Consider the following 19,912-nt stretch of genomic DNA (forward strand, 5'->3'; position numbering starts at 1 on the left):
TTACTTATGACACAGGCGCACGTTTGGCACTACTTTGTTGATGCACGTGCGGCTACTGCGCACACAATTCACAAACACAGAAAATAATTTTTTTTTAGGTTTGGACTGGAGTGTACTTTCGGGGGTTACAGCACCCTTAACGGTCAAGCCAGCCGGCCCTTTACTTATGACACAGGCGCACGCTTGGCACTACTTTGTTGATGCACGTGCGGCTACTGCGCACACAATTCACAAACACAGAAAATAATTTTTTTTTTGGTTTGGACTGGAGTGTACTTTCGGGGGTTACAGCACCCTTAACGGTCAAGCCAGCCGGCCCTTTACTTATGACACAGGCGCACGCTTGGCACTACTTTGTTGATGCACGTGCGGCTACTGCGCACACAATTCACAAACACAGAAAATAATTTTTTTTTGGGTTTGGACTGGAGTGTACTTTCGGGGGTTACAGCACCCTTAACGGTCAAGCCAGCCGGCCCTTTACTTATGACACAGGCGCACGTTTGGCACTACTTTGTTGATGCACGTGCGGCTACTGCGCACACAATTCACAAACACAGAAAATAATTTTTTTTTTGGTTTGGACTGGAGTGTACTTTCGGGGGTTACAGCACCCTTAACGGTCAAGCCAGCCGGCCCTTTACTTATGACACAGGCGCACGTTTGGCACTACTTTGTTGATGCACGTGCGGCTACTGCGCACACAATTCACAAACACAGAAAATAATTTTTTTTTTGGTTTGGACTGGAGTGTACTTTCGGGGGTTACAGCACCCTTAACGATCAAGCCAGCCGGCCCTTTACTTATGACACAGGCGCACGCTTGGCACTACTTTGTTGATGCACGTGCGGCTACTGCGCACACAATTCACAAACACAGAAAATAATTTTTTTTTGGTTTGGACTGGAGTGTACTTTCGGGGGTTACAGCACCCTTTAACGGTCAAGCCAGCCGGCCCTTTACTTATGACACAGGCGCACGCTTGGCACTACTTTGTTGATGCACGTGCGGCTACTGTGCACACAATTCACAAACACAGAAAATATATTATTTTTTTAGCACTTGGGGGGAGCACCCCTGATGGACAGAGCACCCCCTGGACAACACTACAGCACCCCTTTAGGACTGGGACACTGCACAGGACTTTGGAGTGGACACAGCCCCTATGGAGAACTGACTGCACAACACAGTCCAGCCAGCCCCTATGGACTTTGAAGTAGTGGACACAGCCCCTATTAACAACAGCAGCACAGCACAACACAGCCAGCCCCTATGGACTTTGAAGTAGTGGACAACAGCAGCACTACACTACACTACACTACACAGCACTAACTCCCACCCTCCCTCTTCACTGTCCACAGCCGAGTGAGAAAATGGCGCCGACGCGGGTACCTTATATAGGATCCAAAACCCGCGAGACTCGGAAGGCGGGATGATGACGTTTTGCCTCGATGTCAGATCCGAGTCAGGCGGGAAAAGTCGAGCCTGACTCGGATCGGACTCGGATCGGGGGGGCTCGGGGGGGTTCGGATTTCAGAAATCCGAACCCGCTCACCCCTAATATATATATATATATATATATATATATATATATAAATTTATTTAACAGCTACATAATGAGGGTAAGGTGCAATCAGGGAGATTGCTATACTCTCCAGGGAGTCAGGGAGATTGCTACTATTTCTGTGAGTCTCCCTGACAATGAGGGAGAGTTGGCCTTACATATATTACATGCAGCTGACGATTCCCCTGAACTCAATTCCAGGTGGAAGAGTTTACAAGTTCAAGGGTATATTGGGAATAGAGTTTTATTTAGCCATTTGTTCTTATACTGCACCCTATAGTCCACTTGCAGAAATATAAAAAAATATATATAAAGATAAACTGCTAAAATGAGGGATAAACCAAACATTTTACTGATCGGGTTGGAACATATTGGTGATCTCTATTTTGTACATATCTTCATTCCTAATACTGAAAAAGATCTTCTCCTCCTCTATGCCAAAAAATAAATGCAAATGGATAGCGCCCCCTGCAGGCTAAATGATCATGAACATTATAGGGATGATGCTTGTGGTGTGGAATATTTAGACACGCAGAATGATGATTTTCATTATGTCAACACCATAACGTCGACATGCTTAGAATGTCGACACGGTCATGTTGACATTGTGGAAGCCGATAGTCACAATGCCACTTCTGATATTGTAGCCTAAAACTAACCGTAACCTTAATTTCATATGTTTACATTGTGACTGTCAACATTATGGGGGTATACAATCAGCAGTGCTAAAGTAGCGCTGCTAATGGATCGTCGCAGGGCTATCCAATTAGCCCCGAAGTTGATTTTTTTGGGGACCTGATGCGTCCCCAAAAAATAATCCACGAAAAGTGCAGTTTTTTCACTGCTGAAATGGCGAAAACACATACACCGTTGAGCTTATCACGGATCCTATGTGTTTTTGGGAGAAATATCTTATTCTGTTGTCCGAAATAATATAGGATAAGGGGATAAAAAAAACATCGTCGAAAATGTGTGAAAAATCCCCATCTTTCGGCAATTGCGGCTACTTGGATACACCCCCCCCCAATGTCAGGGTCAAAATTGCGGATGACGACAAGATATATGTCCACATCCTGGATGTTGATATTATGGTGTCAACATTTTGATTGTCGGCATCTTGACCAGAGCCCTGAACCCGATGCTTGTATGTCCCTCGCTAAGCACAGACATATGAGAGCCATTTATATAAAGCAGGAACCTATCTCAGATCTGCAATATACAGTATACTGGAACCCAGGGCACTGCAACCAACAGCAACCAGTCAGTTTTATTGGACAGTTTAGAACATAAAAAGCTCATGTTCAATTAGTTGCTATGGGTTACAGCTATCACTGTCCACAACATAATAAAACAGAGTAGGGTGGGGAGTAAAATGACAGTTAGAACCTGGTTGCTATGGGTTACAGCACCAGTTTCCGGTGCACCACCAGCATTCATACAGTAACAGCCTCCCTCTGTGCATTGTAACTGAGTGGGCACACCCAGTGGTTATCTAGTTTGACATCCATTATGTGCTCAGTAGCTGGTTGCTGGGTGACTGTGTTTATGTGACAGCTGGCTGTATACAACCTTTCATGGAGCTTCCTCGCTGCAGGCTGAATTTTAACCCTGCGTGACTTACAACCGCCCCTAAACCTGTGGCAACATCCGCTGCCCACTATGCCCCAGAGGTAAGCGAATGATACATACTGTTAGCTAGGTTGTCGGGCACAAAGCCCAGGGGCAGTCTAATAGCACAAAGTGAATGTCTATCCACATTTTTACCTACTGTATGAAAGTTGGTGATACTTGTGTTAGAAGTTTTATAGTAGTCTCCACAGTATGGATAAAGGTGCATGTGTAGTCATTTCTATAATGATTTCATTCCTGCGCGGTACTGAAAAGCAATGGGTCATCGCACCTCCCCCCATTGATGGTAAAACTATTCGCCATCGGGAGAAAACCATCGATGGTCGATGGCTGCCGCTTCTGTAGCATGAATGGGGACTCACCTACTATAGATACTCTATGCCTGTTTGATCTACACCGAGATGTAATCATGAAGAGGAAATTTAGGGAGGGAGGGGGGTGGGATTAATTTAGGTGCGATTATTTCACTCCTGCGAGAAAGTGCGGCTATTTGCCACCCTTACGTAACCCGCAGATTTTTGTTCGCAAAAATGATGAGTCTGGCACGAGTCCAAGCCGCGAGGGGGCGAGAGCTGATGCCATTGCTGGTGTTTAATCGCCGTTGTAACGGCAACTTGGACCCCTCGCATGCGGGTGCCAGATGATCCTAATTTAATCCCCCCCCCCATTATGTAATACAGCGTTGTACAATAAACGGAGGCAAAACCTGATTGATTAGAATCAAAACAGTGACCACCCCAAACGCAGAACACATTTGCACTGACATACGTGTGTTTCCCTGGCGTGTTAGGCCACAGCCAATGGACTTTACAAGCACCGTAACCAGCGCAGACCTCGCCGTCACCTCTGTAATCTCTGTGCTGCGTTGGGATTACAGGGAACCGTGTGCATCTGAGTCCTGATTCGCAGCTGTACGTCGTTATTGCTGACGCAGCTGTGGATGTGCGTTTACACGCTCATGCAGCAGCCGCAGAAACGCGTATTGAGACGACCATCAGAGCCATCGCAGCTGTCTGCAACCGCATACACATACGCAGCATCGGGTGCAGATTAGGCAAACATCGACTCCTTGAGTGAGTCTATGGTTGCGCAGTATTACTGCCGTCCCTGAGATGCCGGAGCCATGTTCCCTGTGTACAGGATCGCAGACACTGCCGGAAATTTGCCCCGAAGACGGGCGGAACGCGCCTCAGTTTTAGCTGTCACCCCCTGTTACCTCCCACAAAATGTTCGCTTCCTGTCAATCACTTGTGATGGAATCCTCATGGCAAGTATAAAAGCAATTAAATCACATTGCGTAGCAATGCGGCTGGGACGCATGCGCAGATTACGATAATCGCTCAACTGCGTGAACATTGGAATAGCGTACCTTAAAAATACGGTAATGAAGGGCACAGTGGATAACACACGTCATAGAGGGAATTGCCAATAGTACAGGATTCCCTAATGCTAGGGGGCAAATGACCAGTCCGGAGCTATTGCGATTACAGCCACAATTACGCACACACGTCTGCTGCAAAAATATTCTAATGACTGCAATCACACAGCCAGCATAGAGACGCCCACTACCGCTTTCACACATCCATAATACCTCGCAGTCCTGTGTATACATCGGAAACATGGAGTAACATCGGCCCCTCGCGCACAATTGCAACAGGTCTGACCTTACTCAGAAGTTGCTAACCTCGTCGCACGCAGTGACTACTCAAACTGCGCTATGCTGTCGCTGTGGCTAATTTATGCACGCCCGAGTAACGTCATTGAAATGGACAGACACACCTGCGTTCCTCCAACCACTCCCCCGTCGCCACCCCCAAACACTGCACTGACGTCACTCACTCTGCAATGGCTTTGTACCTGTGCATGTGATCGCAGAGCGATTGCAATGCTAACTCAGTACGCACCGACCTGCATACGCGGTTTCAATTGCGATCTATGCTGAATGAGGCCCATAGACCGAGACTGAAAGTGCGGCTGGATTGATGCACCTGTTGAAGAATCTTTCATTGCGCAGAATGGGCGTATCCGGGCGGCAGCTGAGCAGTCGCTACGCGGACATGTGGAAGATATCCATCTGGAGGGATTGGGCATTTAGAAAGGCGTCACAATGGGTGGTGACACCCGGTGCAGCACTTCCCGACCCCTCTCATGCGTGAACTACCATAGGCCATGCCCCCTAAATGACGTTATTTGGGGGCGTGTCCGTATGCCACGCCTCCAGTTAACATCAGGCTGGGGCAAACCCAGCACTACGTCAGTAGCTGGGCAGCCCCCAGCCCTCTTCCTGCACTGAATGGATGCATTCCTCTTCTCCGGGGCCGGCATTGCCACTTAACAGTGGCGGTGGAGGTGCCCAACCTCCCGACCCCCCGCGGAACACTTCACCCTGCGGGTGGAAATGTGTGGCAGTTCCCAATAAACGGGACTGTCCTGCTGAAATCGGGAATGGTTGGGAAGGGTGCGCCCTCTATGGGGTGGCGCCCTTGTTCGACCGCACTGGTCGAACGTGCCTCGAGCCGGCCCTGAACCCCACACCACATATCATTGCTATGCCCCCGCAATGCATCAATACACCCCCCCCCCCCAGATGCGGAAAGGGCGGTTCTAAGATCCACAGTCAAGTACATTGGTGGCTGTTCTCAGGGGAGGCTGCTCTCTGCACCCCTGGAGGAGGTGAATGCGGTTAACGGTTTAAAAATAGATTTTGATATTGCTCTTTACAGTGGGACTACAGGTGCCAGCATACCCGGACATTAAGGGCCTGCCGGCACACCTGTAGTCCTCCTGTGAAGAAAATATTACAATAACGACAAGTTAATTCTTCATTAAAAAAACAAACACACACACACACTTCATACTTACCAACTCTTCGGCTGTGCTCGTTCCACGATGTAGTTCATGGGCCTTCAGAGAAAAACAAACCGGCCTCCCGTTCCTACGGACTGTGCCAAAACAGGTTATTCCATGGACATAGGCTAAGAGAGGGATGGTTTCTATGGCAACGTCCGCTAATTGACTGAGAGCAGGAGGGGGGGGACCCCACACCGGTTTTACCCTGATTTTATTGTACCAGACCAGGCTGAAAGGCCCAGGGATGGTTATGGATTTAGGGGGGTGAGACCCAACACCGTTGTTTTTTTTATAAACTCTTCCTTTACTTCTAACTTTAAGAAGCCTGCACTGATCATAGTGATCTGTGCAGTGCTTCTTTCAAGCTCGCTTGCCACAGGCAGGTCTAATGTTTGGGCAGGTCAGCCATTTTTGTGTTGGGTTTTAGTCGGTCTAAAATTGACCTTTAGTAAATTGCTTTTCTTTTTATTGTTTTTTATGTAAAATACAAATCGATGCTTTTCCAATGTTCAAACTTGGTTGTAAGTCTGTTTTTTGGACGATTTTCCATCGGTTTTGACTTTAGTAAATCCCGGATTTGCAAAATCGACCAATAACACAGAATCGACCTTTAGTAAATTTATCCTGAAGTGTATACAGGACCTGGCTACTGCCATTAATATTCTAATGAGGATTGGTTACAGGTTGTTCTTACTCCACCCACTTCATCTTCTGCTGGTCCGCAGACCGCATGTCATCGGAACCTCCCCAAGCACACCTGAGCAAATAACACTTTCCCTTTTGTTATTATTACAGTGTATTATTGATAGTATTCTCTGTATAAAATAGTTTTGGTCCATTTGCTACAGGAAGACCACAGCTGACCCCCAAGCCTGCGAACCCCAGTGCAGCGCTTCAGGCACGGCGAATGACCAGCTCATGGCGGCCTCCGTTGGGAATGTGGCCTGGCTTCAGCTCTCTGTAAAGACAGCGCAGTCGCAGCTGAAGGCAGACGGAGAGGTGAGTGTGTCTCTGCTCATCTCCCTGCAGAACATTTGCCTCTAGACTATACGAAAACGCTGTCGGATAAATTACATAAAGCCGATTTAATCCACCCCCCAGTAATCTGCAGCCATCTGCTTTTGCTATGTTATATGATTTCACAAAATCATAGCACATTTACCAGACAGAATGGTGATAGAGAGAAGCCATTTTAATCCATTCACAATATCGTATGTGGGGCTGTGCAATGTAATGAGGTATCGTTCCGTCGTTCATTACATCGGGTAATGTGTCCCGGCAATCTTGCATGGTCAGGGGTGCAGGTAAATCGCCCCGACCATCGGCAAAATTGCTGTTCGTCTAATGTGTACCCAGCCTAAGTGACATAGGCCTAGGAGGAGATGCAGGAAGTATTAGTGCTGAGATGTACTAAAAGCAGAGTCCCCACAGAGGTGGTAAGGTATCGCACCCAGCTGGCGACCTCTGTCCTGGCTGTACCGCGTCAGCCCTGTACTGATGCGATACTGCTCCCGGCATGCACACTGCGCACGTGCAAGTTCTCATTTTGGATTATGATGGGGCATGAAGGAGACGTCAGGGAGTGGTGGTGGCGGGCCTGGTAAGTAACACATGGCGTTATCCTCAGATGTGTTACGGGAAACATTTTTTGTCAATTACTAAGTGTCCCATAACACTTTACCGCGATATTAATATTATCGTTATTAATTATTATTATATTATTATTAGTATTTATGAGGCACCACAAACTTCCACAACACCGTACAAAGGAAGGGTACAAACCAGGGTAAACAAGACAACAAAGTAACGTGATTATATAAAGTAACAATTACAAATACACAAGTGATGGCAAAGCCGTAGTGTATGGTCCGAGTTACTGGGCCTGAGGGGTGGGATGAGACCGGAGGAGAGAGGGTTATGTTTGATTCTTGCCCCAGTGCTATCTATCTGCACTTTTATTTTCTATGGTTTATGTTATTGTAACTCGCCCTGTACGCTACGGCACTTGCTGGCGTCTTATAAGTGATTTAAAAATAATAATGATAATAACAATAATAATAATGATAATAATAATAGTAATAATAATAATAATAATAATAATAATAATGATAATCATAATAATGATAATAATAATGATAATCATAATAATAATGATAATCATAATAATAATAATGATAATAATAATAATAATAATAATAATAATAATAATAATGATAATAATCATAATAATAATAATAATAATAATAATCATAATAATAATAATAATGATAATCATAATAATAATAATAATGATAATCATAATAATAATAATAATAATAATAATAATAATCATAATAATAATAATAATAATGGTGTTATAAAAGAAACCCAAAGAGATTCAAATCACTGAGGGATGATTCTGTGTTTGGGGACAGGGACTCACAGCTTTACACATGGCCGCCCTCCATGCTCAGCTGCGGTGCTTAGAACTGCTCATTGAGGACTACAAGATGGACGTGAACCTGCCAAGCAGGCTTGGACTGAGACCTCTACAATTGGTTGTAAAGCGAAAGAATGGCGACCGGGCGCTGGATTGTGTGCGGTATTTACTACAGCGAGGAGCTGATGTGAACGCGTAAGTCATGATGATGTCATAGATGTTGTCAGTCACAGGGATAATTCTATATTTTACAGCCCCAACATCCACAAACAGAGGGATAGCCTGTAGTCTACACAGCCACAACATCCACACACAGAGGGATAGCCTGTATTCTACACAGCCACAACATCCACACACAGAGGGATAGCCTGTAGTCTACACAGCCCCAACATCCACACACAGAGGGATAGCCTGTAGTCTACACAGCCACAACATCCACACACAGAGGGATAGCCTGTAGTCTACACAGCTACAACATCCACACACAGAGGGATAGCCTGTAGTCTACACAGCCACAACATCCACACACAGAGGGATAGCCTGTAGTCTACACAGCCACAACATCAACACACAGAGGGATAGCCTGTAGTCTACACAGCCCCAACATCCACACACAGAGGGATAGCCTGTAGTCTACACAGCCCCAACATCCACACACAGAGGGATAGCCTGTAGTCTACACAGCCCCAACATCCACACACAGAGGGATAGCCTGTAGTCTACACAGCCCCAACATCCACACACAGAGGGATAGCCTGTAGTCTACACAGCCCCAACATCCACACACAGAGGGATAGCCTGTAGTCTACACAGCCACAACATCCACACACAGAGGGATAGCCTGAAGTCTACACAGCCACAACATCCACACACAGAGGGATAGCCTGTAGTCTACACAGCCGCAACATCCACACACAGAGGGATAGCCTGAAGTCTACACAGCCACAACATCCACACACAGAGGGATAGCCTGTAGTCTACACAGCCACAACATCCACACACAGAGGGATAGCCTGTAGTCTACACAGCTACAACATCAACACACAGAGGGATAGCATGTAGTCTACACAGCCACAACAGCCACACACAGAGGGATAGCCTGTAGTCTACACAGCCACAACATCCACACACAGAGGGATAGCCTGTAGTCTACACAGCCACAACATCCACACACAGAGGGATAGCCTGTAGTCTACACAGCCACAACATCCACACACAGAGGGATAGCCTGTAGTCTACACAGCCACAACATCCACACACAGAGGGACAGCCTGTAGTCTACACAGCCACAAATATCATAAAGGGGTGATGGGTGAAATAAAATTGAAAGTGCACTTAGAAACCTCAGGAAAAATGCTACAGTCTTAATACTGGTCGTGTGTATTTATCTGGTCACTAATGGTCCCAGGAAAGGACAGGTCCTGATGGAGGTTTTACTCTTCCTTGTGTGTTACGGGTAACTCCCACCTCACCCCGCACAGCCCAATATACTGTACGTTTCGTTAAATCCACAACTTCCTCTTCTACTAGAGCATTAGATTATAGAGGATGAATTATTCTTCTCTGAAAAAACTAGACACTAAAATATTAATTGTCTTTAATTAGACAATGCAAGAGCAATGTGACTGCCCTTCACAAAGCCGCCAGCGAGGGTCTGGAGGATTGCATGGCGGTCTTGGTGGAAGCTGGAGCAGATGTCCACGCTAAGGATTCCGAGGGCAAAAAACCCATTGACTTATGCAAGGTCTGGTGCAACCGATCCTGTGCCAGGTAGGTGCTGACGGCAGAATACCCTGACAAATGAAGCCTGGGATCAGATATAGGGCAAAAAAAAGCTGAGACTGCAGTCCATTAAGCTGCTGTGACCTCACTGGTCCTAGCCCTATGTTGGAACCTTCTCATCCACACATTGCAGATCATACACAGTATGGTGGACGTCTTCCGTTAACTATTACTTCAAGTATTTCAGCTGAATAACACAGACAATACATCAATATGTATACAGTAAGTTACATTACTTATAGGCACTTTTATCCTTAAGTAGGGTTTTTTTCTTTTTATACAAGTAAATGGATTATTTTCCTGACTTAATTTGCCCTTGAAAGCTGCTAAGTGCCTTTTACTGTGTAATCACAGTTATGATGATTAAATAAAAACAAGCGACTGGTATGGCCCCCTGGTATCTCCAATTCTCTCATTTATTTACCACAGCACATTGAGGCCAGTGTTACGGGAAATTAAATGGTCGTGCTGCTAAGTATAATCCCCAGCTCTTATTTCTTTATACCTCAGAGTGGGATACTAGCTGAAAACTTCTGTCCTGCTAATGTATAGTCATCACCTGCCCACAGTGGAGGGCGGAGGCTGCCATTTTGTGGGCTGTACGTATGGACCCGAGAATATGGTCCGTCAGATCAGTAGGTGTCATCACTGAGGCGTGTGATACTCTGTGATACGGTACATCCGATTCCAAGTGATTTGGAACCTTCTTTGCTCATCAATACTGGTTCAATACCTCCCAACATGTCAGCTCAGTGAATCGTGACGGGGGGGGGGGGGGCATAGCCACACCACAATGGGGGGTGTAGTCACTATCTGGGGACATGTCTAGAGCTGACTGGCTCGTGCTTAGTAGAGCAGCAGTGAATGGGAGCTAGTTTCCACATTTGGCAATACCGTTGGGAGGCTCAGCTCACAAAATGGCCGTGGAGTGCGCTGCAAACAGAGTTTCTGCATTACAGCTATTATTTCTCAACCCGCGTCTCAGGAGGCAAATACCCGTCTGCTATGCTTCCAGGTACCTCGGCCATGTCATGTGGAAGAGAGGCAAGAAAGACTTCGCACAGGAAATGAAAAAGGTAGAAAAACTGAAAAGAACTATACAGGAGAAAGAGCAAGACGGCTTATTCAGCGGGAAGGTGAGATTACAATTACTGTAGGCCTCATTTATTATTGGAGGTCACAGGAAAACACAAAGTAAACTAAGAGGGATAGAACAGATCACAATGTCCCCACCACAGGCGAAGGTCTTCGTATCGGGAAACAACTCCTGAAACCGTGGCCTGCAGAATACGATACAGAGGTCTCTCTATAGAGCAGTGGTTCTCAAACTCGGTCCTCAAGACCCCACACAGTTCACGATTTCCAGGTTACCCAGCAGGTGCACAGGTGTATTCATTACTCACTGACAGATTTTAAAAGATCCATAGGTGGATCTAATTATTTCACTTGTTATTCTGTGAGGAGACCTGGAAAACATGCACTGTTTGGGGTCCTGAGGACCGAGTTTGAGAACCTGTAATATAGAGGATACATTCATATGCTCATAATACCACACTAACTGGCAGTGGGAGAGAGCGTACACGATACACTAAAGGAATAAGTACTGTCCACCAGGTCAGGCCAAGGTGAGCAGGTACAACGCCTATCCGCAGGGTACAGTAGTGGGCACTAAATGTACTTTTAAAATCCATGCAAGAAGACGAGGTGCGACACAAGCTCAGCCTACAAAATGGGATAAACAGGAGAAGGTCAGGGCGCCCTCCTTAGCAGAGACCCCAGGCAGGGAGCGATACCGCCAGACCTGGTAATGCTCCTGCAAGCAGCCTGTACTTTCCCCATTTGTACAACAGCAGCTACAATAATTTGGCCCTTGTCAAAGTTGCTCAGGTCCTTACACCAGGGCCGCAACTAGGGAGGCTGAAGGTGCACGTGCACCGGGTGCGCAGCTGCACCCCGGCGCCAGTGTCCTCCAGCCCGGTGCCGTAGAGAGGCTCTAAGCCGGACGCCCATTGAGATGTTATTACCAGTGGGTGCCCGGCTCCTCCCCGAGGAGCAGCCGGGCGGAGCGGACGGCGGCGGACGCAGGAGCGGGGTTTAAGGTAAGTATTGGTTTTTTTGGAAGCGGCACTACAGGGGCATTACCATATGGGCACTACAGGGGCATTACTATATGGGCACTACAGGGGCATTACTATATGGGCACTACAGGGGAATTACTAGGGAGCATTACTATATGGGCACTACAGGGGAATTACTAGGGAGCATTACTATATGGGCACTACAGGGGCATTACTATATGGGCACTACAGGGGCATTACTATATGGGCACTACAGGGGCATTACTGTATGGCACTATAGGGGAATTACTAGGGAGCATTACTCTATGGGCACTACAGGGGAATTACTAGGGAGCATTACTATATGGGCACTACAGGGGCATTACTATATGGGCACTACAGGGGAATTACTAGGGAGCATTACTATATGGGCACTACAGGGGCATTACAATATGGGCACAACAGGGGCATTACTATATGGGCACTAAAGGGGAATTACTAGGGAGCATTACTATATGGGCACTACAGGGGAATTACTAGGGAGCATTACTATATGGGCACTACAGGGGCATTACTATATGGGCACTACAGGGACATTACTGTATGGGCACTATAGGGGAATTACTAGGGAGCATTACTATATGGGCACTACAGGGGAATTACTAGGGAGCATTACTATATGGGCACTACAGGGGCATTACTATATGGGCACTACAGGGGAATTACTAGGGAGCATTACTATATGGGCACTACAGGGGCATTACAACAGGGGCATTACTATATGGGCACTACAGGGGAATTACTAGGGAGCATTACTATATGAGCACTACTATATGGGCATTACTATATGGGCACTATAGGGGCATTACATTATGGGCACTACTGCAGGGGCATTGCTTCAGGGGGTATTACTATATGGGCACTACAGGGGAATTACTAGGGAGCATTACTATATGGGCACTACAGGGGAATTACTAGGGAGCATTACTATATGGGCACTACAGGGGCATTACTATATGGGCACTACAGGGGAATTACTAGGGAGCATTACTATATGGGCACTACAGGGGCATTACTATATGGGCACTACAGGGGAATTACTAAGGAGCGTTACTATATGGGCACTACAGGAGCATTACTATATGGGCACTACAGGGGAATTACTAAGGAGCATTACTATATGGGCACTACAGGGGCATTACAATATGGGCACTACAGGGACATTACTATATGGGCACTACTGCAGGGGCATTGCCTCAGGGAGTATTACTATATGGGCATTACATTATGGGCACTACTGCAGGGGCATTGCCTCAGGGGGTATTACTATATGGGCTCTGCTGCAGGGGCATTACCTCTGGGTGCATTACTATATGGGCACTACAGGGGCATTACGAGGGGGCATTACTCTATGGGGATTACAGGGGCATCACTATATGGGCACTACAGGGGCATTACTATATGGGCACTACAGGGGCATTACTATATGGGCACTACAGGGGAATTACTAGGGAGCATTACTATATGGGCACTACAGGGGCATTACTATGGGGCATTACTATATGGGCACTACAGGGGCATTACTATATGGGCACTACAGGTTATTACTAGGGAGCACTACTATATGGGCACTACAGGGGCATTACAATATGGGCACTACAGGGACATTACTATATGGGCACTACAGGGGAATTACTAGGGAGCATTACTATATGAGCACTACAGGGGCATTACAATATGGGCACAACAGGGGCATTACTATATGAGCACTACAGGGGCATTACATTATGGGCACTACTGCAGGGGCATTGCCTCTGGGTGTATTACTATATGGGCACTACAGGGGCATTACGAGGGGGCATTACTATATGTGAATTACAGGGGCATCACTATATGGGCACTACAGGGGCATTACTAGGGGGCATTACTATATGGGCACTACAGGGGCATTACGAGGGGGCATTACTATATGGGAATTAGAGGGGCATTACTATATGGGCACTACAGGGGCATTACTAGGGGGCATTACTATATGGGCACTACTGAAGGGGCATTACCTCAGAGGGCATTACTATAAGTGCACTGCTGAAGGGGCATTACTATAGGGGAACTGCTGCAGGGGGCATTACTATGGGGAAATTATGAGGGGGGTCACCAAATTACTGTCTTGCCCCGGGTGACAATAACCCCAGTTTCGGCCCTGCTTACACCTGTCCATTTTTCCTTCTTCCTGTGCATCAACATCAAGAACTGACTGTTTACCTGCTGCCTAATATCTCCCACCCCTGACAGGCGCCATTGTAATGAGATAATCACTGCTTCCACTTAACCAATGAGTGGTTTTAATGTTATGGCTGATCAGTGTAGATACTGTATATATGTAGAGAAATAAGAACAGCGCCTACTGATAGTGTAACTAATTAGCAGGGGTATGAGAAGGAACACAAATTGCTGTGTTAAATCAACTAGCCGGGTGCAGCACTCCCCTTAACTCCTGCTGCTATGTGTGTCCTATTTGGCAGTATGTATGCAGAGTAATTAGTATACACAGGCTTGCCTACCCTCCCGATTTGGTCGGGAGCCTCCCGAATATCGGGTGCTGCTCCCGACCCCCCGGAAAGGCAGACAAGCCTCCCGGCTGCAGCCTACCCCCCCCCAGACTACTAGTATCTACTGAATCGCGTCATCGTGGCTCCGCCCCCTGCTTCATTATGCCTTTTTTCCGGCATAGTGAAGAGTAGATACACATGTAATAAAAAACAAAACAAAAAACACTTACCTGCTCCAGCAACCGCCATCCGCTCCTCAGTCCGTCCTCCCGGGCACTTCCTGGTCACATGACACATCCAAGGTGTCCATCAGTGCTAAAGGCACCCCCCCATACTCAGAGGCATGCCTCTCATTCTGTGCAGCTTATTGCTTTTGGTGTGGCCCTCCTCCAGCTCTGCAAGCAGTGTCTGACTATACAGAAGCGAGGCTGAGCTGTTGCTGCCTCATCTCGTGTCACCCTGCCGTCCCATGGAGCTCCACAAGCGTGTGTGAGTGTTATATATAAAAATGATAACAGTAAACAAAGAAGATGCTTATAAGTTTATAAATAATCTTCTTTGTATTATTCTAATCATTTTTATATCAAATCTCAGGAGTATGACAGGGGAGGCTCTGCCTACCTGACTGCATGTCACTGGAGATGAGTGATGTATTAGTAAGTACAGGGCTGCAAGTGACAGGGGCATGTTGTGGAGGAGAATGGACGAAGCAGGAAGCCACAGACTGAGAGTTATATAGTGGAAGGAGCAGGGTCCCCAGCAGCACAGAGTATATCAGGAGATGAGTGGTGTGTCAGTGAGGACAGGGCTGCATGTGACAGGGGCAGTGACATGATGTGAGGAGGGGAATGGAGGCAGCAGGAAGCCACAGACTGAGAGTTATATAGTGGGAGGAGCAGGGTCCCCAGCAGCACAGAGTATATCAGGAGATGAGTGATGTGTCAGTGAGGACAGGGCTGCATGTGACAGGGGTAGTGACATGATGTGAGGAGGGGAATGGAGGCAGCAGGAAGCCACAGACTGAGAGTTATATAGTGGGAGGAGCAGGGTTCCCAGCAGCACAGAGTATATCAGGAGATGAGTGGTGTGTCAGTGAGGACAGGGCTGCATGTGACAGGGGCAGTGACATGATGTGAGGAGGGGAATGGAGGCAGCAGGAAGCCACAGAGTGAGAGTTATATAGTGGGAGGAGAAGGGTCTCCCAGCAGCACAGAGTATATCAGGAAATGAGTGATGTGTCAGTGAGGACAGGGCTGCATGTGACAGGAGCAGTGACATGATGTGAGGAGGGGAATGGAGGCAGCAGGAAGCCACAGACTGAGAGTTAAATAGTGGAAGGAGCAAGGCCCCCAGCAGCACAGAGTATATCAGCAGATGAGTGATGTATTAGTGAGTACAGAGCTGCAAGTGACAGGGGCAGTGACATGATGTGAGGAGGAGAATGGCCGCAGAAGGAAGCCACAGACTGAGAGTTATATAGTGGAAGGAGCAGGGTCCCCAGCAGCACAGGGTATATCAGGAGATGAGTAGTGTGTTAGGAAGAACAGTGACATAATGCGAGGAGGGGAACAGAGGAAAGCTGGAACCTATAGTTAGATGCTGGGAGAGCAGGGAACCCCAGCAACACAGTGTAGTGATGTGAGGCTCATGTGAAGCAGGTACAATAACTCTGTAGTGTCAAATCCACCATAATTTATAATAAAGTTCATACGTACAAGATTATTATATGTTAGTATTAGCACATTAATAAATGAATCTGCCTTTACAGACACCTCAGAGGATTCGCCAGCCGCTGTATGTTTGTGATTCTGTGAATATGAAGAGATTGCCAGCAACAGGGCATCAGGGCAGCACAAATCCCACATCTGCAAACACAGGCAATATCGCAGGGGAGCGGAGACAACCCAAGGACAGGAAGACAGTAACGTCACAAACCAGAGAGAGATCATCCCAGCCCTGTACCTGGAACCCAAGCACCAACCCTTCCACGTCACCCACCACCAACATCTACCGGCTTAACACACTGCGGCTGGGCACGCATCCAGAGGACGACGCCAATCCGGACTTCAGCTCCAGCGTTTTGCTCACCAAAAATAATCAGGAAAAACCACAGATCAGGACAATGGAAGGAAAAATCCTCTCTCAGCCAAAATTGCCCTATGAGGCTGTCCAGAGGAGTCTGTTTCCTAGGAGGGGTCCCCGGGATAGGACCCATATGCCACAGGAGTTCAGGGCCAGTCACATCTTTGATGTGCAGAGAAAGCAGCAGCAGCCGGAGGCGCGAAAGGTGCACTCGGAAATCGCTTTTCACCTGCGACAGAACCTGGACGCAAAGATCAGGGAGTCGCGGCGTCACCGCCACTAGTCAGCGGCTCTTCTCCAACCAGGACAGACATTACCCCACGGGTCCTGCCATAAACACTGGCGGCAGAGTCGTTTTTCCAAATAATACGATCCAGAAGTAATTATCCCACACTATATATACTGTAAATATGTATACGTTTTATTATTAATAAAAACATTGTATTGAAAGGTGCCCGCACGTGCGTCTAGTGAGAGTCGCCCACACGTGTAGGGAAACCTCAGATCGCCTCCAGGCTGCCATGGAGCATTTCATTTGGTTATTAACCCAGTGGTGGAAAATAATAAAAAAATAAAAGCTGTATGGATTATGGCTATAGAGTAGAATAGAACTAAACGTATTTAATAAAGTTTTGCTGTAACCCATAGTAACCAGGATGATTCTAGGTGCATTTTTACCACAACATTATAAAATATTACCGCAAACCTCTTATCAAATGTAGTGTTTTCCAACTAGGCTGTCTTAGCGGGGCGCCGTACCCTGCCCGACTGAAAAGATCTAAAATGTGCCCTGCCCTTATGGAGCCGCCCCGCTGAAACAGGCATCTCCACGCGGGGGCCATAGTGTCCCACGGGGGGAAAAGATCAGGCGAAAACAATCACCGGCGAGTGCATAGAGGGCCTGATTCAGACCCGATCGCTCTGACAGAGCGCTCGCTCTGAATCAGGGCCGGTCTTTTTTTTTTTTAAGAACGGCCTCCTGGCCGTTTGCATAGCTATGGGTGACCACCCACAGCTATAGCGAGCGGCCATGATGATGGTCGCGATGGTCAAGACCATCGCGACCATCGGGCTTGCGACGAGACCCTTGTGGTAGGATCTCGTGGCCGCAAGCCCCAGAGAGCTTTCGGCTCAAACAGAGCCGAAAGCTCTCCCACTGACATCACTTGTGATGTCAGTGGGGCCGCCCCCAGACGGTAGGCGTTCTCATGGGAACGCCTCCATCTGGGCAGCCACCCCGCCGGCCCGCCCACCAAAGGGGGTGTGCTGTCACTCAACATCTACAGCACGCCCCCTTTAGTGTGAGACCCGGAGTGACGGATTGCCCGTCGCTATCTGGGTCTCGCGCATGCGCACGACGGAGCCGGCTCTGTCGTGCGCATGCGCTCTGGGCCACCATCGATCAGGTTGCGAGCGCTCAGCGCTTGCGACCGTGTCTGAATCAGGCCCACAGTGCGCATGTACACGGCATTTATCCACACACTGCGGAGAACTTGAGGTCATAATCTCTGAGTGCTGGATATGCCCCCTACAGTGATGAAAAGGCGGTGCGTCTCAAGGTCACATCGCCTTTTCAAGTGACCATTCCCCTTCTTCGGTGGGGAATGCAGAATTGTCCTTCTTAGAAAGCCGCCCTGCTCCCTGTCTTCCCTAACACTAAAATGGGAACAGACATAACATCACGTTATTAAATAAGCCTTAAACACATCTACAAATGATTTACCCTTACAATCTGTAGTGACTGTTAGACTACAAAGCCCAGCACATAATATCCTGCAGAGACCTTCATGTTACATCCAGGAGACCCCAGACTGTAATACTCTACTCTGCATGTTACATCCTGGAGACCCCACCATATAATACCCTACATGTTAGATCCAGGAGTGCCCAGCATATAATATCCTGCAGTGACCTGCATGTTACATCCAGGAGACGACAGCATGTAATACCCTGCATGCTATATACAGGAGTGCCCAGCACATTATATCCTCCAGTGACCTGCATGTTGCATCCAGGAGACCCCAGCATGTAATACCCTGCATATTAGATCCAGAAGTGCCCAACACATAAAATCCTGCAGTGACCTGCATGTTACATCCAGGAGACCTCAGCATGTAATACCTTGCATGCTATATACAGGAGAACCCAGCACATAATATCCTGCATTGAAATGTATGTTACATCCAGGAGACCCCGGCATGAAATACTCTGCATGTTAGATCCAGGAGTGCTCAGTATGTAATACCCGGCATGTTAGATCTAGGAGTACTCAGCATGTAATACACTGCATGTTAGATCTAGGAGTGCTCAGTATGTAATAACCGGCATGTTAGATGTAGGAGTGCCCAGCATGTAATACCTGGCATGTTATATCTAGGAGTACTCAGCACATAATATCCTGCAGTGACCTGCATGTTACATCCATAAGACGCCAGAATGTAATACTCTGTATGCTATATACAGGAGACCCCAGGATGTAATACCCTGCATGTTAGATACAGGAGAGCCCAGCACATAATATCCTGCAGTGACCTGCATGTTACATCCAGGAGATGCCAGCATGTAATACCCTGTATTTTACATCCAAGTGCACAGCATGTAATTCCCTACATGTCAGATCCAGGAGTGCCCAGCATGAAATACAATTCATTATATATGCGGGGTATTCCTGAATCTAATACCCTGCGTGTTAGATCAAGGAGTAGAAAACATGTAATACTCTTCATGACAGATACAGGAGCAGTGAGTATGTAAGTTTCAGGAATGCCCAGCATGTAATAACCTCCATGTTAGACTAATGTGTGCCCAGCATGTAGTACCCTGCATGTTAGATCCATGGATTCCCCATTATGTAAAACATTGCTATGCCCTAAAAGCTAGACCAAGGATCACCCAGCATGTAATAACCTACATGTTATATCTAGGAGTGCTCACCATGTAATACCCAGCATGTTAGATGTAGGAGTGCTCAGCATGTAA

At 47.3% G+C, this 19,912-nt stretch overlaps 1 protein-coding gene across 1 annotated transcript; it reads left to right on the forward strand.

The window, feature by feature from the left end:
• Positions 1-3,205: 3,205 nt before the first annotated feature.
• ANKRD53 (ankyrin repeat domain 53) lies at positions 3,206-17,319 on the forward strand. Its single transcript, XM_088463864.1, has 6 exons — positions 3,206-3,235; positions 6,893-7,043; positions 8,459-8,658; positions 10,069-10,233; positions 11,261-11,381; positions 16,620-17,319. Exons 1-6 carry the CDS (start codon positions 3,225-3,227, stop codon positions 17,214-17,216), a joined length of 1,245 nt encoding a protein of 414 aa, XP_088319990.1. The 5' UTR covers positions 3,206-3,224; the 3' UTR covers positions 17,217-17,319.
• The last annotated feature ends 2,593 nt before the right edge of the window (positions 17,320-19,912 follow it).

Source organism: Taudactylus pleione, unplaced genomic scaffold, assembly GCF_031769625.1.
Source record: "Taudactylus pleione unplaced genomic scaffold, aTauple2 ptg001476l, whole genome shotgun sequence".
Classification (NCBI taxonomy): domain Eukaryota; kingdom Metazoa; phylum Chordata; class Amphibia; order Anura; family Myobatrachidae; genus Taudactylus; species Taudactylus pleione.